The following is a 23,341-nucleotide window of genomic DNA, read 5'->3' on the forward strand; positions in this document are numbered from 1 at the left end:
GGTCTTGCAACATGAACTGGGCATTCAGCATGCCTGTGTAGGGGAACGCTTTGCATGCTGTATACACAAAAATTTCCTTTCAACAATCAATCATGCTGTAGAAACAAACAACCATGAACAAGATGGCCTGGTACGCATGATGTGAGGAGGAGATTAGTTGGCACAACCATTCATCCCTCTAATGCAATGATTCAGTGAGCAAGTGTATGAAGAGACTTCTGAGCAAACTTAAAGCAGTAGTGAGAGGACATGACACAGATTCTGATCCTGGTCACTTCTGCTGACATTTTCACCATTCCCTGAATACTTCCAACCCTCAGTAGCTACCGAGAAGAAATCTCTCTGCTTCTGTCATCTTCTTCCCTAGCAAGATAGCTGCTTTACCACCAAAACTGCAGCCACCATTCCTTTCCTTTACCCCTCAAAGCCCAATAAACAGCAAGTCTGAGGATACAAGGAATGTGTTAGGGCACTCTCTTCGTAGGACCTTATCTACTAGTGAAAAGCAAGTGTTTCATGCAGAAGGCCCTGGGCTCAATGGCTAGCATCCCTCAATAAAAAGATTTCAGACAACAGGAATTTGAAAAACCACTGCCTGAAAGCCACTGTCAGCCAGTTGACAATACTAGCCTAACTGGATCAATGGTGTGATTCTGTATAGGGCAGCTATTTCATATGACTATTGTGTTCAAGACAGTTCAAGCAAGATAGTTCCATTAAAGATAATAAAACATCTTAAATTGTTAAAAGCTCCTTAAAATCAGTTTCATGGAGAAAAATGCAGAGAAAACTATGCAAGAATTACATTATACACAGCAGATAAATGTTAAAAAACAGGGGTACAGAGTGGCAAATTCTGCCTTTGCTTATTCATATACCTATATTGAAACAAGTCAGAGATTTTAAGTAAAAGAAAAAAATTACTCTATCACAGAAATAGAAAATTAGTATTTTTCTTTCAGATATCTTGTATTTCTAAAAGCTTGCTAATGCATGTGTTTCCATTATCAAACTTCCACTGCCAAGAAGCCTACAGTGGCCTTCAGGCATTAACAGTCAGCAAACATCAGAATATGTACACTTTCCCTGCAATTATGTATGCTATCATCAAGTAAAAGGAAAGAAAGTATTCAAAATAAGTTTATATAAATATTTTAAAAAGGAGGTTTGTGTTTTAAATCATTTCACTCTGTATTTTTAATAGCAAATGCTTTCTCTTGTGTTGGAATTTTAATAAATTCAGCTAATATGATATACTAGCCATTTCAGGTTTAAGTTATAGCTGTCCAAAACTTAAGCAAACTGATTAGACATCAGCACTGGATATTTGCACTTTCTCTCTCAGTCAGTGTGCAGAGTTTAACGTTCTTTAAGGGCAGAAGTCCAATGAGTATAGGAGTTTAATGTCAAACGTGTATATTCATACTGACCTATTTTCCAGGAGTAAAAAAAGATGGAATCTAGGATAAACCAAATTAGACGCAGTATGATGCTGGAGACTGCACAGTAGCCCTCATGGTTGTTTTGGGGCTCTATGGCCCGTTTTCTAGCATCAAAGGGTGAATTTCCCCTCTTGGAGGCCTTCAGCATTTTTAAACATTTCGAATAAATGGTATAGGAGGGCTTTGATCGAATATCAAAGAATATCTACTTTTCAAAACTAAATGTGGCCTTGTGTTTTGTTTTGTTTTGTATCCGTGAAGCCACATAGTATCCTAGGGATAGAAAATAATCCTTAACCCACCAAAGGTGCCTACCCCTGCTTTTTATGGGCTCTTAAGACAAATAGCACTTAATACAGTTTAACATATTTTTCCACATAGCAGGAATTGTCTTATCAGGAGGAAAAAGGATGTCTACTCTTAGCTTACAATTAACATATTTGTTTTCCACAGCCCAAATCTCACTCCTTAAGCTCCTGTCAACAACTTTTATTGTTCAAGCAGATATTTATTTTTATAATATTTTCAAGAGACTTATTCACTATGAGCAAAAGTGGTTAATTTGCCATACCAAAATGCCATTCAAAAGGGCAATCAAAGAATGTTAATCAGTAAAATGTTCCCAGTTCAGCAAAACTAAGCAGCAATGTTGATCCACCACTGAGATGTTCCTTCATCTTCATCAACACACAGTCTCAACTGTTTGAAGAGGGCAGTGAAAGAGATTCTAATACCAATTAGCCATGAAGCTTGCAGACTTAAGGCTCTATTTCTCAGGCTTGTCTACCTATAGGATGATTGTAGAGATATAAACAACAGTCTAATGAACATCCATGGACCTATGCTGATTAAAAGTGCACTATCAAAGAAATCCTTTAGGCCAGTGGTTCTTAACCTTTTCTTTCCAAGGGAGCCCCTTGAAATACTTTCTGTTACTGCAGACTCCCAAGCTTAACTCAAGATTTAAAATCCTACTGTGCATCAAACACCATAGTTATTTTACAGCTTAACTTGGGATGGCTGTGGTTGCCTTTTGCTTCATGTGCACTCCAGCCACAGGAGAAAGAGGCAGGGTTAGCAACCCTTTCCCAACAGCACGGACCAGCCAAAAGAGGGAAGGGGCTTTGCTTTCGCCACCCTCCTGGGCTCCTTCCCTCCATTGCACCCAGCTTGTCCACATGCACCTCAGCAGCAGAAGGAGGAGGAAGGGATGGAGGTCAGGTGCAGAAAGAGGAAAAGAGGGTGAGCCAGCACTCCAGGGAGCAAGACAGTGGTGACAGTGCCTAGTAGAGGGGGACAGAAGAGGCTCTGCTTCCTGCAGCTCGCTCTGGACACCTCAGCACCTTTTCTGTGCTGGACCCAGCACCTCCATGTGCACCACTGCCACTGGAGAAAGAGGAAGTAAGGGAGGGAGGGCAAGTAGAAAAAGAGGCAGATAGAGTGAGTGATCACTCCCCGGGTACTGTGGACCTCCTGTGAGGTCATTGTGAGGCCCAAGAGATATGGACCACAAGTTAAGAACTGCTGCTTTAGCATCTACAAAAATGCAGATGCATTTTAAAACTGTGATAACCTGCAAAAAAAGTTAGGAAACAAAGCTCTAAAATTTCCGGCATTGCTACCCTTACCTGGAAGATAAAAAGAAGTGGTTTATCCATGTAGCAGAAGTGATATGCTTTGCTTGACCAACTTCTGCATACACAGCATTCAACATATGAAGACCCAATGTATGAAATGAACACTTCTCTCTTTCTTTTGCTGGTGGTGAACAGCAGTTTTTCTACAAACGACAAAGCAGTCTGCGACAGACACCCCTTAAGTCAAGGAGACCAATAAGGAAGAGTTTAAACTTACCGGCTGTAAGGAATCCTCTTGTCTTCTACTTTGGCTCTGCCGACTGATGAACGATCGCGTTGACACTTTGTAATGGTTCAGTAAACAGATGATGACTACTATCATAACAGTTATCACCACAATTATGATGATAATCTGAACAAACTCTAATTCAGCTGGGGAGAAAAAGAAAGAGAAAAAGGTGTTACACTTGAGCCAGACAAAAGGAGATGCACCAGTGTGTGAAAGAAACAAAAGATGTAGAGTGACTAATTGTTATCCCAAACAACTAATTTATTAATGCATGCTGATTAGTCAGGTCATTCAAAGAAGAACTTTACCACCCCAGTAAGAGAGCCAGCTACTCCTCTTTCTTTTCTCTGTGAACCCCATCCTTCCCATGGCTCGCCACATTTCTCCTAACCTGATCCCCATTTGGCCTCTCCCTGTCTCCCTGCTTCCCTTCCTCTGTTCCCTCTGGAACTGCCGCTCTGCTGCCCCTAAAGCAACAGCAATTCATGACCTTTTTCTCTCTAAATCCTTTAACCTCCTCGCTCTCACCGAAACCTGGCTCCCAGCCCATGATACTGCTACCTCCACTGCCCTTTCTTTTGGTGGTCTCTCCTTCACCCACACTAGCCTTCCTGATGGTCGAGGAGGAGGGGTTGGTATCTTGCTATCTAACTCCTGCCAGTTTCAAGTTCTATCTTTTCCCCCCAGCTATCATTTCTCTTCTTTTGAGTTTCATCCTATTAGACTCTTCTCTCCTCTACAGCTCCGGGTCGCAGTTATTTATTGCCCTCCTGGCTCTGCCACCCAGTTCCTCTCAGACTTTGAATCATGGCTGACATTCTTCTTTTGAGATTCAGTCCCCACTTTGATCCTAGGTGACTTCAATATCCACGTTGACGATTCCAATAACCCTACAACATCTCGCTTTAACTCTCTGCTAGCTTCTTTTGGCCTCCAACCACATTCCAACTCTTCAACTCATTCTCTTGGTCACTGTCTTGACCTAGTTCTTGCTGCAAACTGCGCCATTTCTGACTACCTAGCACTTGACTTTCCACTATCTGATCATCATTTAATCTCCTTTGCTCTTACTTATACTCCTCCTCCTCGCCATACTATTCAACGCCATTTTCGTGATCTTCAATCTGTTGACTCTAACCATCTTGGTCTGACCCTGGTTTCATCTCTCTCTTCCCTAAATCTCGGGGATTCTGCTGATTCAGCTATGTCTTTATTTAACTCCACTCTTTCCTCAACTCTTGACCATTTTGCCCCTGTCTCTGTATGCACTTCTTCCTCTAAGACTAGACCTCAGCCCTGGCTTACCCCCAACATTAAGTTTCTCCGGTCCTGCTCTAGAGCGGCCAAACGTCTTTGGAGAAAGTCCAAAGAGTGGGCTGATTTTATCCATTTCAAATTTGTTCTTTCTTCCTTCTCATGCGCACTTTCTATGGCAAAACAGAATTATTACAAATCATTGATCTCCACCAATGAGAGGCGCCCACAGCGTTTGTTCTCCACCTTCAACACTTTGCTTAAACCTCCCTCTCCTCCTGTCTCTTCATCATTCTCTCCTAATGACTTTGCTAATTATTTCATCTCTAAGATTTCCACTATTCGCTCTGAGATAGTCCCCCCCCGATTCTTCTGCTCTTAATCTTCTATTGCCCTCCCCTAAAATATTTTCTGTGTTTCTTCCTGCCTCTTTGGATGAACTCTCTACACTTCTGAACTCTTCCAAACCTGCAACCTGTTCTCTTGATCCAATTCCTACTCGTCTTCTAATCTCCATAGCTCCCTCCTTTCTGGCCTCGCTTCTCCATATCTTCAATCTCTCTCTCTCTCTCTACAGGCTCCTTCCCGTCGGACTTCAAACATGCTCTCATTTCCCCAATTCTGAAAAAACCTTCTCTTGACCCCTCCTCTTTGTCTAGCTATTGTCCGATTTCTCTTCTTCCCGTTCTTTCTAAGATTTTGGAACGGGTTGTTTATTCGCACTGTCTTGAGTTTCTTGAAGCCAACTCCATCCTCGATCCCTTTCAGTCTGGTTTCCGGCCAAGGCATTCTACTGAGACAGCTCTAAGATTTCGAATGACCTTTTACAGGCCAAGGCTAATGGCCTTTACTCTGTACTCATCCTTCTTGATTCGTCTGCTGCCTTTGACACTGTTGATCACTGTCTTCTAGTTGATATACTTTCTGACCTTGGGTTCTCAAACTCTGTTCTCGACTGGCTTAGATCTTATTTGTCAGGCCGATCGTTTGCAGTGGCCAGACTTCATCCTCTGTTCCCTTATCTGTTGGAGTTCCCCAGGGCTCTGTTCTGGGTCCCCTTCTGTTTTCTCTCTACACACTGTCCTTAGGAAAACTCATTAGCTCTTTTGGCTTTTCCTACCATCTGTATGCCGATGACACCCAGCTGTATCTTTCCACCCCTGACCTTTCTCCAAGGCTTGAACAGCAAGTCTCGTCTTGCCTTACAGCTGTCTCACAGTGGAAGCGCCATCGGCGTTTGAAGCTCAACATGTCCAAGACTGAGCTTCTTGTCTTTCCTCCTAAGCCCACCCTTCAACACTCCTTTTCTGTCTCTGTGGACAACATTTCTATTCAACCAGTCCAGCAAGCCTGCAGTCTTGGTTTTATCTTTGACTCTTCTCTGTCGTGTATCCCTCAGATCCAGACCACAGCCAAGACTTGTAGATTCTTTTTGTACAATATTGCTAAAATCCGACCTTATCTCTCCGCCTCTACTGCCAAGATCCTGGTCCATGCCCTAGTGATCTCACGACTTGATTACTGTAACGTCCTCCTGGCTGGGCTTCCTCTTTCTCACCTCCGTCCTTTAATCTCTGTCCAGCATTCAGCTGCATGCATTATCACTTCCTCCCACCGCTCTGACCACATCTCTCCTGTGTTGGCATCCCTTCACTGGCTCCCTCTCCCTTTCCACATTCAGTATAAGCTCCTGCTGTCGACATTCAAAGCCCTCCATGGACTGGCCCCTCCTTACATATCAGACCTTCTTTCTCCTCACCTTCCCACCAGGGCCCTCCGTTCTGGTAGTCAAGGGTTCCTGTCCCAGCCCAGGATTTCCTCTGCCCCATCACAGATTCGCCCCTTTTCACTTGCTGCCCCTCACTCCTGGAACCTTCTTCCTCCACAAGCAAGAGCCATCACTTCTTTAACCAGCTTCAAAACGGAGTTGAAAAACATCCTGTTCAGAGAAGCCTTCCCAGGCATTGCATAATTGTCGCTTACTATTTGATGCTCTTTTGGTGCCTGTTTATCAAACCATTTCCTGTATTGCTATGTACTGTATATGCATTATCCTACTTGAGAGTATGTATTTTCCCTGGAAAGTGATTAACCATCCATTATGAAGCCAAGCCCTCCCTCCAGTCCATCTGCCTTGGTCCAGGCCTTGGAGGTAGAGAGGAACTGCTGGACCTCTTACCCTTTCCTTCCACTACTCCCTTCTCCTTTTGTGTCATGTCTTTTTAGATTGTAAGCCTGAGGGCAGGGAACCGTCTAACTAAAAAGATTGCATGTACAGCACTGTGTAAATTTACAGCGCTTCATAAATAAAGGTTAATTATTATTATTATTATTATTATTATTATTATTATTATTATTATTATTATTTTCCATGGCAGTAATCTTATCAGAAAACACTGGAGAGAGAAAATGGGGTTGTTGGGGTTGTTTTTAAGAGTTTACTGGTTTTTCCATTCTGGAATCAGCACATTATAGCATTGCAGACATTCAGTACTTAAAACAGGATATTCTAAATGATTATGTCTCTTCCCATGTGAGAATCTCCTGCCTCCCCAAATATGTGAAAGAGGTCCTTCAGCATTTAATCAGTGATAACATCACAGGATTCAGTGTTTTTCTTTCACAACTTTGGGGGGGGAGTAATAAGCATAGTTGGAATTTTGTTAGTGTGCCAAATAACTCCAAAACAAAAACGAAAGTTTGAATATCCCCCCATAAAATCCAATTCACAGAAGGTAAACTGAAGATGCTTGAGACAAAAAAAATTAGTCAAAATACCAATACAAGGAGATTAACCCCACTGCCACCGCTACCACCTTAAAAAGTTACCCAATTCACAGGAAGCAAAATGCAGATGCTTGGAGGAACCTATCTACAGCCTCAAATGGGCAACCCCTTAAAAAAAAAAAAACTCTACCTCCTATCACCCTTTCTAACTTACCAGGACAATACCTATCAGTTTCCACCATACATGTTTCTGTCAACTAAGCACCCTTCAGAATACAGTGTGAAATGCATTCATCCACATTTTTAAAAGGTCTCTGTTTCCCATGAGGGGCCCCGGAGGCATTCCCAGAAATAGAACGATGCTATAGGGTAGCACTTTGCAGCATACCACCTTTTTAAACCAAACAAACACTAAAAGAAATATTTAAAAAAAAACCAAAAGAGGGATGGCCACTGTCACTGGAGAAATCTATGGGCATTTGCAATAGACTGGAGATTCCAGACCTTTATTCAGTTTTTTCTGCACCCTTCAGTAAGTCATCTTGGAAAATACACCGAGGAATTGAAGCAATATTAACAGAAAAGTTGGGGCAATATTAACTTCTTGAACAAAACACTCAGCAAGAAAGAAGTAATGTGGCAACAAATCCAAGATTCAAAACAGCCTCTTATTATTGCAAACAGGGTGAACATTTCATCCTATGAAGTGCCAGGAAGAAACCTGGCAAAATTGATATATCTTTGTTTTGCGGAATTGTCTAGGACTACATGAGACATTTGTTATTTGTTAATATAGGAACCTATCATGGTTACAAGTTGGTATTCTTATAGAAGCATCCCATGCCTATCTAGCTTAACGTTAGGTCCAGAAATTGACACATTCTCTTCATAAAAGACTTTACAGATAGGTCTATGCAGAAGCAATTCTCACTTAACATATGTAAAGCTGTAAGCTTGAGCAAATGAAAGAAAATACAGGTTCTAGAAGAATTCAAGTTAAAAGAACAAAGAGTTACAGGAAAGTAACTAGCTTTAGAGTATTTGTAGTGCCATTATACTCTAAGAGTGCTGAAAGCACTATGGAGTTATCCATATTGAATCTCCCAATTTTACCACCAGCGTAGAGGTACAAAAACTAGGCAATGTTATAGCAAGGTTAATAACCAGAAGGACTTCTTTGAAGAACAAGAAACCCTGAATATTCAAAGCTCTCATTAAAGGCAACAAAGCAAAAAGGAACAAGGATTGCTTTTGCTTGGATCATAGTGGACTTTTTTTCTGCAGCGAAACCATGGTGATGAGAGATTAACCTAGAAAGTCACTGTACTTTTACAAAGTCGCAGTGCCCATAAAAAATCTTAAAGATTAAAAAAAATGCCCCAGGGCATTACAAATGTTTTCCTTTTGGAAGACATGATAATTGCTTTACATGCCTCAGATTCAATTAATGCATCAATTAAAATAATGGCACTTTGGGACAAACTTGTCACATCATTAATCTTGAAGGATCACACCTTTAGCCATTCAAATTAACAGAAAAACACATCAATGACAGAGTAATGTACTTATTTGTACATGCAGGAACTATGTAAAACGCAGGCACGCAGGCATTATTTATTCATTTATTGTGCTTATTAGAGCTTTTTCTGCCTTAATAGCATCTCCAAAGTAAAACACAATAAACTGTGTTTAAAAAAAATCTCAAAATAACATACAAAAGCTCATTTTAAAAAACCAAAATTCAGAGAGAAAACCATGTTGACCTCCTCCAGAAGAAGAACAAGGATGGAGCCAGCCAGGCTCCCTCTAGGAGTGTGTTCCACAATCAAGAATAAGGGAGCATTTAGACCATTTTTAACCAATGCATGCCTGTGGCTAGCCTTCCTCCTTACACTGGGATAGTGACAAAAGTTACAGACAAAAAGGCATTCAACCACATGTACCAACTGACATTTTAATGAACCATAACCTCTTCCTTGCAAATAATTTGATAATAGACCCAAATAATGGATGACCCTGAGAAATGTTCAGCATTGTCGCAATTTAAGGAAAATGAAGAATGAAGCCAGAGAAGAACCCAGCTATTCCTTTAAAAATAAAAAAGCAAGAAAAGTTGAATAAGAATACATCATGACACCTCTTCCTCATCTGGTTGGGCTGCAAGTACAAAAGCAAAAAGGATTAAGTACAGCAACATGGGAAGGGGGGATCTCAAGAGGGTCTCCCTCTTGTATCTATTTTTGGAAGGAATGAGATTAGCAGTTAGGATTTTAAAACAACAAGTTTCATCCCCTTCACAAATATCCAGAATGTTTCCAGCAGCAGTTATCATTACCCAGAGTAGGCTCTGTTCATAAAAGATTTATAACTTCACTGCAGGCCTTAAGACTTCTTTGCAATCTAAGAGAATATAAAGAAGACTTCTTTAAGGGGAATGAAGAAAATAGACAAATTGCCTTTCCGTTTGTAGCTTTTCTTTCTTGCACCTACCAACTATGACCATTAATGGCCACCTGCAATTTCTTTTAATTCTGACAGTGACAGATTCTCACTTCTCCCACATTCACTCTCATTAAGAGAGTAGTTACTTTTCTTTCCTTAGGTCACTGCACTTAGGTCAGTCACAACACTTGAATAAACTCTGGATTCCTGTGCTCAATGGGATTTTCCTGGAAGGGGCACAGGTTTCAGGTTTAAAAAGCAACATTGCAACATTTCTGAGTAACAGGATTCCAGTGGGCTAATCATTTCAGAGGCCAATAACCCAAATACAGTATTTATTTGGCTCAGATATATTTTACAACTGTGTCCACTGAGCAACAGTTGCGAAAGACAAATGTACAAAATAAGTAAAGCTGGTTTTGACTTTCCTAGAATGCAGTAATGGCTGGAATGACCTTACTTTTGCTTCTGTGCAGTCTTCACAACTGAATCAGAAGGGCAGTTCCTCTTTGCCTATGAACTTGAAGATTCATTTCAACAGTTGGGGGGAAGGAACAGTTCAATCTGAAAGCATGCCAATTCATAGCTTTTCATTTGAGTCGATGGAGGGGGAGATATCTATGCCATTTCTGTCTTTAAACTTGTCTTTGCTATGAAGAAGAGCCTAAGAGATATTAAAGAGCATCTTAATAAGATGGAGGAAAATATAAGAGGTATGTATGTATATGATCCTGAAAGCTAAGCTCTGGTTAGTGCTTGGATGGAAGACTGTCAATGAATACCAGATGCCGTAGGCTATTTTTCAGAGGAAGAAACTGGCAAAACTACTTTTTAAGTATTCCTTTCCTAAGAAAACCCTACAGAATGTATGGGGTTAATGTACATTAACAGGGAACTTGAAGGCACATAACACATGCACACAAAATAAGAATTCACACATGTACAAGTGCAAGAGAGACATATACTTAGTGGCTGACAGACATTCTTCATCAACAGGATATGAGTTCATTTCCAAAGCTATATCTTCAGCTGCATTGGAATTTAACTCTTGAACCTCCTCTACAAACTCATTTCATCATCTAAATTTTTTCGGTGCTCTGTAACATGAGAAAAATCACTTGCAGCCCCAAAATTGGCACTTGGGATTATTTCCAGAAAGTGAGAGAAGCCTCTTTCTTTAAAAATGGCTTTATCTAGGCCTACATACTCATATGTATATATAATTGTAACCTTTTCCTGAACTGGTAAATGTTTTGCAGTTAATAAAAGCAGCATACTTTATAATGGCAAGTGGTCTACAGTGCTAGAGAAGATGCATTATTACAAACAAACAAAAAACCCTTCCTCAAAATAACTTGTAGTCTCTGGGGAGAATGGGTTGGGAAATCTGAACATTAGGAGACATCATAAGGACCCCCCCCCAATACACCCGAATAATCAGATGTATAAAATCATTCTAACTACGCCAGGTACTATGAAAAAGAAACAAAAGGCGATTACAGATACCCCCATTTTCACAAATCTACCTGCACACCTGTCTTGAGGCATTCAAGGTCCTAGGTCTATAGACACAGATATGACTGCCATCTACAAGAATACACAGAAGATGCAGAGAAAGGGAAACCCAGCTGGACTGCAAGTGCTTGGGGTTACAATCCTGTCTGCCCTGAATGTGAACTAAACAGGACTTACTTCTGAGAAAGGATGCAAAAGGATGCCTGAAAAGGCCATAATCTGGAGGGTAGCTCTGATCAGAGAGTTAAAAATGTTAACATAGGATGGGAAGGGATCAAGAGAAAAGAAAACTATGTGGTAAAGAAGAGAGGAGAAGAAGAAAAGAGGGGTCTAGAACAAAACTTCACCACCTGTAAGGAAGAGTAAACCTTAACAAAGGGAGCAAGAGAAATTAAGAATAAGGAGTAAAGAGGAGAATTAAGAATAGAGAAGGAAGGGGGAGAGGGGGGATCTTAAGCAAAACTCCCACATCTCTAAGGATGGGTAAATCTTAACACAGGATGGGAAGGGAACAAGAGAAATTAAGACTAAGATGTTATGAAGAGAGAAGAAAGGAGAAGAAATATCATCATCATCATCATCATCTATGGATGGGTAAATCTTAACATAGGGCTGGAAGGGGTCAAGAGGAATTAGGACTAACAGGTAAAGAAGTATAAGAAAAGAGAAGGAAGGGGCTTAGGGAAGAAAAAAGGGAGGGAGCCCAAAACTAAAAAGGACCCCACATTTCTTTTTTCTTTCCTAGAGGGCAGGAAGGGAGCGAGAGAGACTAAAAGACCAATTATGAACAGAGAATAGTAGTAATATATAGAGAAGTGGGGAATCTATCATGAAAACTGCCCTGCTTCGAAGGAAGGGTAAATAATATACACAGAGGGCAAGGAAGGGGAAAAGAGACGTTGAAGACTAAAGGGGAGAGGGCTCAAATATGAATCCACGCTGGAAAAATAACCCGGTTTGGAAGCGCTTTAACTTGTTGTCTGGCTCTTTGCTATGGAATTCTGGGAGTTGGAGTTTGTTGTGGGGCCCAGAGAGGAGCTCTGCTCTGGGCCCAAAACAAACTCCAACTCCCAGAATTCCATAGCAAAGAGCCAGACCAAGACTTAAAAGCGCTCTCAACCGGGTTATATCTCCAGTGTGTGGGGGGTGGGGGGAGGATAATAATAATATTGTAATGGAGGGGAATATGAGGTCGAGATGGGAAGGAAAGAAGGGCGCTTACCGCCTTCAAGGGAGCCCCAGCGACGCCTGGCTCTCCTCCTCCTCCTCGGCGAAGCCTGCGTCACTGTCGCCCAACCAGGCCCCCCCCTCCTCCTGCTCCTCCTGCTGCGCTTTATGCCTCAAAGGCCCTCCCTCCTCCTTCCGCCCACCGACAGAGAGCCAGGCTCTGGGCCAGGCGCCTCCCCTCACAAACGCCGCCTCTGTGTGGAAGAGGCGGCCGAGGGCCTCGCCTTCTCCCTCAGGGGCTGCAATGGCGGCCGAAAGAAATGGCAGGGCTACTTGCTCATAGGGAAACATGGCATATTTGACCTGGGTTTCCCTATGGGCAAGTATTCCCCTAATGTTTCCCTATGGGCAAGTATTCCGTTTCCCTAAGGACAAATATGGTTTCTCTACGGGCAACTATTCCCCTATATTTCCCCATGGACACACATGGTTTCCCTATGGGCAAGTATTCCCCTATATTTCCTTAAGGGCAAGTATCCCCCAATGTTTCCCTATGGGCAAGTATTCCCTTATGTTTCCCTATCTGTATGCTTTTATCTGTATTGTAAGCCGCCTTGATCAAAATATTGGAAAGGCAGGATATAAATAAAATTTATTATTATTATTATTATTATTATTAAGTATTCCCCTATGTTTCCCTATGGGCAAATATTCCCTTATGTTTCCCTATGGACGCACATGGTTTCCCTATGGGCAAGTATTTCCCTATGGGCAAGTATTCTATGTTTCCCTATGGGCAAGTATCCCCTTATGTTTCCCTATGGGCAAGTATTCTCCTATGTTTCCCTATGGGCAAGTATTCCCCTATGTTTCCCTATGGGCAAGTATTCCCTTATGTTTCCCTATGGGCAAGTATTCTCCTATATTTCCCTATGGACAAATATGGTTTCCCTATGGGCAAGTATTCCCCTATATCACCCTATGGGCAAGTATTCCCTTATGTTTCCCTATGGGACAAATACCATTGCCATCCTCTGAGGTTGAGAGAGTGTGATGTGCCCAAGGTGACCCAGTGGGTTTTTATGCTCAAATGGAGACTCAAACCCTGATGAAAATGCTCAGATCCACCTACACAGTCAGTCATAAGCCCCTTGGAGAAACGTCAGGAAGATACCAAGTGATCAATAAGCATTCCCAAGGCTGCAGCCACACTGCAGAAATAATCCACCTTGACACCAACTGCCATGGCTCAATGCAATGTAATTCTGGGAATTGTAGTTTGTGCTGCAACAAACTACAGTTCCCAGAATTCCATAGCATTGAGCTGTGGCAGTTAAAGTGGTGTCAAACCAGATTATTTCTGCAGTGCAGATGCAGCCCAGATGAGGTTTCCTGGTCTAAAAGGCATTCCAGGTCATTTCTGGGCTTCAGGATGATAGCATTACGTCTTTCTCACCCTTTTACTAGTTGCTTTGGGTCCCGTGACAGGAGCAAAGTTGGGCATACATTAAATAAATTATACTAGAACTAGAAAAATCCGAAGCATCTCTTTACTGAGAGCTTGCCAGGTTACCATTTTAAGGAAAATTATAGCTGTCATGTTTGTGGGGGATTTTTTTCTCAGCTGTTTCTTCAGACGATTGCGCATTTAAACTTTAAATTTTCTAGTAAAGGAATAGCTTCACGGTGGAAGCTGGATCCTCATATGGCTTTTAGGTGAAGAAGCGTACCTGGTTCAAGACATCTTTCTGCCTGAGGTACCAAACAAGATGGTGCTTGTTCATTCAACCTACAAAAGCCAAATTAGTGTTGCTGAGAGAACAGCATCGCCCGCCAGTCGTCCCCAAACTGTGCTCTTTAAGGTTATAGCTGTTCTGCTCTCTTCCTTTGCTCTCTGAAAAGGAATGCATAGGCAATCTGGGAAGAAGAAGATCTCTCTTTTCTTCGGGTAGGAAGCACTGGAACTCTTTTTCAACTTTGCAGGGAAGCACTTTTTAAAATTTAAAATCTCAGTTTTTTGAATGGATGGGGCAAGAGGTTTCTGTGAACATCAAAACTGGGAGCTGCAACATGTTGCTGATCCCATGCATGAAGAAAGGGGAGGAAATAGCAATTATTTGCTGAGAAGAAACAAAAAAAAGTATGGTGGCACTTTCCCCCCTCGCCTCTCTTTTTAAAAACCCATTTCAAATTATATTTTATTTTGGTTTTAATGTGATTAGGTGTGAGCAAGTAAACAGATGGCACCAGCTTGGAGATTAGAAATAGAAAGCCAGAAGAAATAAGTTTAGAAGAAGGATTTAAAACAAAAGGAGAGCATTTAGGCTCGTATATTAACTTGTAAAGCTTTTTCGTTTGACGTTATTAGTAACTACTTTGAAAACTAACCTGAATTATTTTATTTTATGGGGGGGGGGGGAATCCTTCCAAGGCTTGACTAAATCTCCCCTAAAATCTTGTTTCACAGATAAACACAGCTGTGCTTCATCCCCACGGTCCATGTGGTCCGCCCACAGGCCATATACTTGCATTAAGAGCCTTGCTGGAGTAGCTGAGTCTGTTTATGTTATGTAGGCATGAATTATCCTAGGACACAAAATACGAACATATCAAAAACAAGCTACGATTCAGACATCATTGTATTCCAAATCTGCCTTGCAATGCCATCAGTTCTTAAATAGTAGAATCATAGAGTTGGAAGAGACCACAAGGGCCATCCAGTCCAACCCCTGCCATGCAGGAACGCTCAATCAAAGCATCTCCGACAGTTGTCCATCCAGCCTCTGCTTAAAGACCTCCAAGGAGAGAGATTCCACTGCACTCTGAGGGAGTGTGTTCCGCTGTCGAACAGCCCTTACTGTCAGGAAGTTCCTCCTAATGTTGAGGTGGAATCTCTTTCCCTGTAGCTTTCATCCATTGCTCCATGTCCTGTTTTCTGGATAGCAGAAAACAAGCTTGCTCCCTCCTCAATATGACAATAGTAATTCTTGGGGTAGTTATCAAGTTGCTAAGGTTTTCATTTTGGAATATTTAAAACACAAAACATCGTGTGGCTTAGTCAATGCTGTTCAGTTTGGGTTTAGGAACTCAGGGTTTAAATCCCATCTCAGAGACTGAGGCAGGTAAAGCTCTTGTCAGTACAACTTCTGAGCAATTTCCATAATCTATAAACATGGGTATGATGATCTACAAATTGTAAAGATTAACCATTTGAAAAGAGGTTGGAATATTGAAAGTTCTAAGTGTGTTAATTATAATGGTAAGCAGAAACTGCCTTCTCATTTTACAACTGGTCCCCATAACTGTCAAGGCTAACATCTTCCTTTTAAGATAAGTAATGTGGGTTTCCATGTTTTATGTGCTAGACTTACTCTGAGGAGCAAGAGTGTATGAAAAAACCCTCCTGTCTTCAAATCATATTAAATCATAGGGTTGTGAAAATGCTAGCACCTCACTTGGCTAGAGAGGTTAAGTAGCACGTTGTTGTTGGACTAGAAATGATGCAGTCATTACTGCTCAGCCATACCTGCTTCCCAGAGTTGAGGTGATAATAAGGGGATAGAGCAAAATTGCATATACCACTCTGATTTTCTTGGAGGAAATGGCATGCTAAAATTGAATTTAAAGGAATTCATTTATGGGCATGAAATTTCTCATTGCAAATGAATGCAGCATAATGGAAATGGAGGTAAAAATAAAAGGGTAGTATAAATTAGCTTATGATCAGGCCTCTTCATGTGAAGCAAATTTCCCTAAAGCAATAAGGTATTTAGATAGGTGAATTCAAAATTCTATGCAGGCAGCTGTAAAACATTGGTATAGAGTGACTTCACATTAATTCAACCATTGCCTAATTCAGTTCTCCATTCGAGTCCACTATAACTGTGAAAACCCAATAAATTGGTACAATGGATATTTTTCCCTATCATTTTCACATTTTGTGCAATCTAGCTACTATGGGAGACAATCTAGTATCTCTGGCTACCAGTGACCTACTACTGAAATGATAAGAAAAGCCACAGATGACAAAAATGCAAAAAAAGAGAGCAAAAACAACACTTAAATAAGGCAAGTGTGTCTAGCATTTAACCCTCTTTTTTCCTGTTTCTGGCAAATTGTAAAGGTCTGTGATGTGAGTTTATCTCAAGCATGGATGTGCATAAACTTGTGAAAGAGCATGGGACTCAGCATCCAAGTGTGCCTGAGATTCTGTGGCCATTTCTTTTCACTGTGTCAAATCCATATCACTTGAAACTGTTGGTGAAGGATTGTGGGACTGGATTGTTCCGCAGTACCAAAAACAAATGGACAGGAATTCACAGAAAACTAGTATGTCAGATACAGGTGAGAATTTCCTCTTACATCTAGTCTTCTCCATACATGAATGTTTGCTTGATTTTTGTATGGAGGAGCATTTATTTGTATTCATATAATCCTATGGGTTCATCCACATACTCAAGTTGTACAAACAGATTAATCGCCAAAGAACTAGGTCTGTTAAGTAATGTTCATGATCTTTTTTCACAATATGCTTTACATAAATGTTCTTTGGCATTTATATACCATTTTACATTTTAACCCACAGTTACTTGTGATGCAAGATCAAGCTTTAATCCTGTATTCCTATTCACAAAGGGAAGACACAGTTTGGGAGTCTCCCACAATATTTACAAAGCGAAGGATCTGACTTCGTGTTTTTCTTCACCCTGTTCACGCAATTGCTTTAAAAAGATGCATCAGAGAAATATATTAAAAACCTGAGACCTCATTTATTATCTTTGCATAGATCTATATCACAACTGAGAGTGAAAGTGCCAGAGACAGAATTAGCAGGAGTGCCAGCATCTCTGCATATGGGAGCATCTTAGTGCTTCTTGACATAAAGACTAAAAAGCAATGTTGTTGAAATATATGTCACTAAACAAGCCATTAACAGCATTTTACACACAAAGGGGAGTATTCACTCTTTCACTAAAATGAGTCCTTCTGGGGCCATAGTGTGACTCATGCCATGTAGATTATTCACTTGCCTAAACTAAATTGCCAGCAAGCCATCTGGCATCCATGGTGAAAGAAACAGACAGTGACAGACTATAGATGCTATGTGTTAATAAGATGGCTTGGTTAGTCAGAGGAACTAACAGAAGATGAGGATTTTGTGACTTTACTGAAATGTGATATATCATATATAGAATATACCAATGTATTTAGTCCAAGGCTTTGTACAGACAATTACTTTCCAGACAGCTGAAGATGATACTGAAAATCTATCATTGCCTAATTTAAAATAATTATTTTCAATATGCCCTGGCATGAGACTTTATCATATGAGGCTACCAAAGTGGAATTACAGCAGGATAGTAGCAGTATCTGTGGCAGTACCTTCTCACATGATGCAGTGTCTGACTTGTAGCTGCTTCATCTTCCATCTGTTCTTGGAGCATTCATTTTTATTAACAGGCAAAACCTGTCAATGTTTCTCAATTGCAGTGCTTTTCCACTGATTTGCCTGTCATAAGTCCTCCCACTGCAGTTCCGATATACAGGTAGATACGTGGTGAAAATTGGTGTGGTTATGCTATTCTTCCTCCCCACAAATATTCCAAAACAGGCTGTTTTTATATTCATTTTTCTTTTCTTTTTTCTTTACTTAATCAATTGCTAAAACTGCACAACTGAAATGTGTGTTTTGTTTTCTTTTTAAATTAAAATGCAGACGGAAAGACATGCTAGGAAGGGCATAAGACAGGAAGACCAGGTTATGAAAAACGGTGTGTGGAAGATAGAGCCCAGGACTATAGTAGCACCATGGCACTTTTGAACAGATGTACAAAATGACTGTCCCCAAACCAATATGTTTGCATTTTCTACACTAATGCAGTTATGGCATCTTACCAAGCTGGTGTGATAAAGTTCATGGCCTTTCAGTAAACTAGTTTTTGCAGGCTTCTATAGACTTTAAAACCACAGTTGGGATAGGCCAAAGTAGCTCCAAGCATCACTATAACTAGACCAAAATCCATAAAACAGTGATACCTTTATTGCACCAACTAAAAAACAAAATACATCATGCAAGTTTTCAAAGCTTTGCTGGATTTTTCATCAGGCAAATATATTAAAAATACAGGAGAAGAAAAATGATGATGTTAGAGCAGGGGTAGGCAACCTGCGGCCCGCGGGCCGGATGCGGCCCAGCCCGGTCCTGCCGCCGATTGCCGCAGGGGCCTTTGGCCTCTTGTGCACAGGGGCAAGGGGGGCAATTGTCTATAGACGCCTCAGAAACATGCATTTATATTAACATTCTTTTAAAAATCAGCAAATTTTTTTGCGTGTCCTCCACTTTTTTAAAAAAAAGTGTCCACCATTTGAAAATGTCCTACATTTGTCCCGGTTTATTTATTTATTTATTTATTTTTAAATTATTTAATTATTTATTTTTTGGCTTCGGCCCCCCAGTTGTCTGAGGGACAGCAACCCGGCCCCCGGCTCAAAACGGTTGCCTATCCCTGTGTTAGAGTCACAGGCCTACATTTTGTCTCAGGTGGTACTTTGCTATAGCTGTGTGTGTACGATGTCATTCTAATGAATGCCTACTAAAGTAATACACCTCTCCAAAAAACACTGCACCCCTTTCTTTTCCAAGGCACAACAGTTTCAGGATTTAAAATGTTTTCTCTTTACTCTTAGAATCAAAACATGCAACATTATTGCTTTACATTTCTTCTACTTTCATCCTGCTTTTCCTACAAAGAGCTCACAACAGCATTTTATAACCACCCTTTACTCTGAAAAAGTCGAGAGGGAGCAATTGACCTATGAAACAAAACCACTAAGCTTCATTTCTGACTAGAGACTTGAGTCTCCTCCACTGAAGTCTAGTGTCCTAGCCATGATATAATACGTATGGACATAAGAAGAAGCAGACTGAATCAGACCAATGGTCTATCTAATCTAGTATTTTGCTTACACAGTGGCCCATCAGTGGCCATGGTAAGTTCCCACTGGCTCTTATTATCCACACATATGCACAACCTTTTAAAAACATGACAACAGTGGAAGACTAACACTTCTGATCAGCAATGACTTGCATCCAAGAAATTATGTTCCTTCTAAATTTCCCTAGAAGTAAAACTCACTAGGCCAGAAGGTGCTTAGTTCCAGTTAATCGAGCCAAGTCCACTTAATGTGATGAACAGCGATTTTACTAGCTTGGATCCACCAGTATATTAGCTATCTTAACTCCCATTCTAACAATAGATTATCATGACAGATATGACAAGGTAAGAATACATAAATTACTTATAAGCAGCATTTAGATCCTCCATCATTTTTTTAAACTAAGCTGGCTCATATGTTGCATACAATATTACACAGAGATTACCCTGAACTTTGCCACAGATATGGACCAGACATTTCACAGCATTGTGTGCCAACTAAAATCCACGCCACAACAAACATTTCCTGACTCACTCAGATGTACAAAGCATGTACAGCTATTACAGACAGCACTAAGCCACTCCTGAATGCCGGTTCTAACCACAAAGGAGAAGCAAGAATTCAGCATAACTCTGTGCAGTACTTTCATAATCTTGGATTCTGAGTGTCTGACAGTCCATAGGAGACTCAAAACATTTTAACAGCTGCTGGTATTGCTGCTAACAAAAGTGTTAAGAGTATGAAAAACCAGTTCATGGAAACTAGGCTAGCTGAGCACAAATAGTACACAAATGGGGAAAAATATTTGCAGCATCACAGTAATTTAAACAAAGCAGGCCTTTAAAAAAAAGTAGGCCTGGGGTGCATCTACATTGTAGAAATAATGCAGTTTGATACATTTTAAGTGCTGTAGCTCCATACTATGAAACACTACGAATTTTAGTTTTACAAGGTCTTCAGACTTTTCTGTCAAAGAGTGCTGGTGTCTCACAAAACTACAAATCCCAGGATTCTGTAGCATGGAGCCATGGCAATTCAAGTAATGTCCAAGTGCATGATTTCTACAGTGCAAATACATCCCTGGTTACCTAGTTACTGCCAGAATTCTGTCTAATTGATTAGGAGGATGCCTTTGCTCAGTATTCCATATGAAAGTAGGGAAATTCATCAATATTCTACATCTTTGCCTAATATCTAGAAAAAACACAGATTATTCTTTATGGATAGTAAAGTAGAAATACATTGGTTGGGTTCCTGTTAATATGTTAGTACCTGGTGGATGTAATTCTTCCAGTGGCAGAGAGGCAAGACAGAAAAAGTTTGTCAGCTTGAACAGACTTTTTCTCCTGGCGTATCCATGGCTGATTTCCTCCTGCCCCACCTACACCAGCACAGTTCACCCACGGGATTACAACCATGATCTACTAATTCCTAGAATTAAAAACATTTATTATAAAGTAAGACCATCATGGGAGAAAGAAAGGAATATGTAAGTTGTAAAGAAGGGGATTTCTGCCCCCCTCCAAAGACTGAAAAGTAGGTCCTGAAGAAGAAATGGAGACTATAAATCTAAGCCAGAAATAAAGAAGATTCAAGTAAAAGCATGCCATGTTCAGAACTGTGCCATTTTGGAAAGCTGGCAGGGAGGAGATGAAATATGAAGGCTGTAAAGAGCCAAGGTGATAAAAACAGCATGCTAAAGACCTGATCTGGATGCTATTTAAAATCAATGGCAAGACTACAGCTGCTTTCTGTACAAGCAGGAGGAGGCCTCGGGGCAGCTACAATAGCAATACTATTCTCTATTTCAGAAGCAAGAATGTAATTTGGTTTGAAATCTCATCAGATACACTGAGAATTGAAAGCATATGTTTATTAGAATGGGATAGTTGATTACTTTTAGATAACAAATACTATTTTCTAGTATTGTACCGTGTCTTTTAGCCCTGTTTGCAATGAGAAATAACAGACCAGCAATCTCCTGGAATATAATCACTTGTTAAAGTCACAAAAAGATCTCATTATAACTCTGTTCTAGCATTTAAGTATATAGTTTCCCAAGCTTAGCTTCTATGTAAAAACATTTTGGAAAACATTATGCTGGTTTCATTTACTGGGAGAGTGAAAAATACCATCTCCATCTTAAAATAATCTATTCTAATCACACAAGTAAAGCTAAAAGAATTTAAACTTGGCAAGAGTCTAACATTTAGTAAGGAGTAGCTTTATGCCAGGGTTAATAAATTTTCATGGTGAAAAAAAGCATTCATTCTGGCTCCAAGAAGTTGGTACAGGTCAGCCACAATTCATTGCTTAGGGAAGGCTGTTGAAAAGTGAGTTCAGCAATAGCAACAGACTTCTTACAAAACTGGAATACCATTCCAGAGCCTCTTAACACAGGTGTCTTCTAAATTCTAGACAAAAAGATTGGGCAAATTTACCAACAGAACTGCAATGTTATGGGAACAATATGCAACAACATTTACAAATTCTCCCCTACACATAAAAGGGATATAGTTGGAATGCATCCATTATTATAATGTGAAGAAGAGTGTGAAGGAGGAGGTAAGGATGTATGGCTTTCTTTTTGAGTTTTTAAAAGTATTCATATAGCTTTCAATGGACTCCCATCCAAATCACTAATCAGAACCAGACCTGCTTGGCTTCAGTAATGCTGCAAAATGTGGTGTTAACAGACCATTCTTTGGGTCTCACTTCATTTTTCTTTAAAATTACCATGGGATTTGTTCTGTCTTTTGGAAAGAAAGGGAAAACTCCTTTGGGAGAGAAAGAATAGGGTAAAGTTTGCTGGCTCCTTAGCTTGTGCCAAATATATTTATTTATTATGGTCTGGTGTACTAGTTCTGCTCCTACAGTCACCATTTTTGGACCAGTTCAAGAGTTGGAGGGAAAATGTCACCATCAGAGATGTTCTTGTATTTTAAAAGGAAAGACTGAGTTATGAATCAGGCAACAAGCCTACACAAATGGGCTGTGTGCTAACATTTACCTTCAACTGGTGGAGGGCTTGGCAACTAACAATTGATGGGGCATAAGAAATTCCCCTCACACAGATCTAAGTGGATGGGGAAATCAGACTGGCTGGAAATTTCACTTTGTTTTGGACTGTAATTCCCAGAATTTCCCAGCAGATCTGGCCATAGAGGAGGATGAAAATGTGAACAGTAAATAACAACATGAGAGAAGTCTGGCAGTGTACCATAGCCAGCCAGCCCCCAGCTTCCCGTAAGATTTTAGGGAAGGTAATAGAATATTGACGTTCTCCTTAATCTTTACAGATATTTAGGTGAGATACCATAGTTGCAGCTACAGCAGAGGTGGGGAAAATGCAGCTCTACAAATGCTGTTGGACTGTAATTCCCAGCTATCTACTGACTATGCTGACTAGGGCTGCTAGGACTTGTAGTCCCCCAGTATCTGGAGCTCTACATAATCTCAACCCCAAATCTAAAGAAGGTACTTCTTCTACAGCTCGGGTGGGCAATTAGTGTCTCCAGATATTGCTGGACTGTCGCTTCCATTATCCCTGCTAAGACTAGCTGCTGCTGAAGAATGGCAGGAGCTACAGCCGCAGGGACATTCATGGTCTAGAGAACTAATATGTCCACATTTCTTGATATTCTTATTTCTCTATATATATTGATTCCATTTGTATTAGAATGCAAGTGTTGAAAATCAGAATTAGTATGATCTTTTAGCTTTATTTTGTTGGTAACTATTGTTTAAAAAGAAACGTAAGAAATCTGTGAAGAAATATTTAGTAGGCAGTGCGTGGGTAGCAGTCTGTCTTGCTGAACTTGCTGAAGAGTTAGGTATGGTAAGAATGTTCATATTCACCTAAACTAAAACGATTGATCCAGCTAGATGTGTCACTTTTCTTAATCAGAAGACTTTGTTGCCAGCATTATAACAGAAATAATAAATAATAATAATAATAATAATAATAATAATAATAATAATAATAATAATAA

The 23,341-nt window shown here is 40.4% G+C and overlaps 1 protein-coding gene across 6 annotated transcripts in view; it reads right to left on the reverse strand.

Moving 5' to 3' along the window:
- LDLRAD4 (low density lipoprotein receptor class A domain containing 4) overlaps positions 1-23,341 on the reverse strand; it is a 331,135-nt gene that overhangs the window by 14,642 nt on the left and 293,152 nt on the right. For 3 of the 6 annotated variants that reach the window (XM_042463141.1, XM_042463140.1, XM_042463142.1), the window contains exon 4: positions 3,297-3,451. In XM_042463141.1, the coding sequence (XP_042319075.1) occupies positions 3,297-3,451 (155 nt within the window). Of the gene's footprint in view, positions 1-3,296; positions 3,452-9,624; positions 9,691-9,779; positions 10,069-12,468; positions 12,557-23,341 lie in introns of those variants that run through there. The other 3 variants (XM_042463144.1, XM_042463143.1, XM_042463145.1) reach the window with 3 other exon arrangements.

Source organism: Sceloporus undulatus, chromosome 4, assembly GCF_019175285.1.
Source record: "Sceloporus undulatus isolate JIND9_A2432 ecotype Alabama chromosome 4, SceUnd_v1.1, whole genome shotgun sequence".
Classification (NCBI taxonomy): Eukaryota; Metazoa; Chordata; class Lepidosauria; order Squamata; family Phrynosomatidae; genus Sceloporus; species Sceloporus undulatus.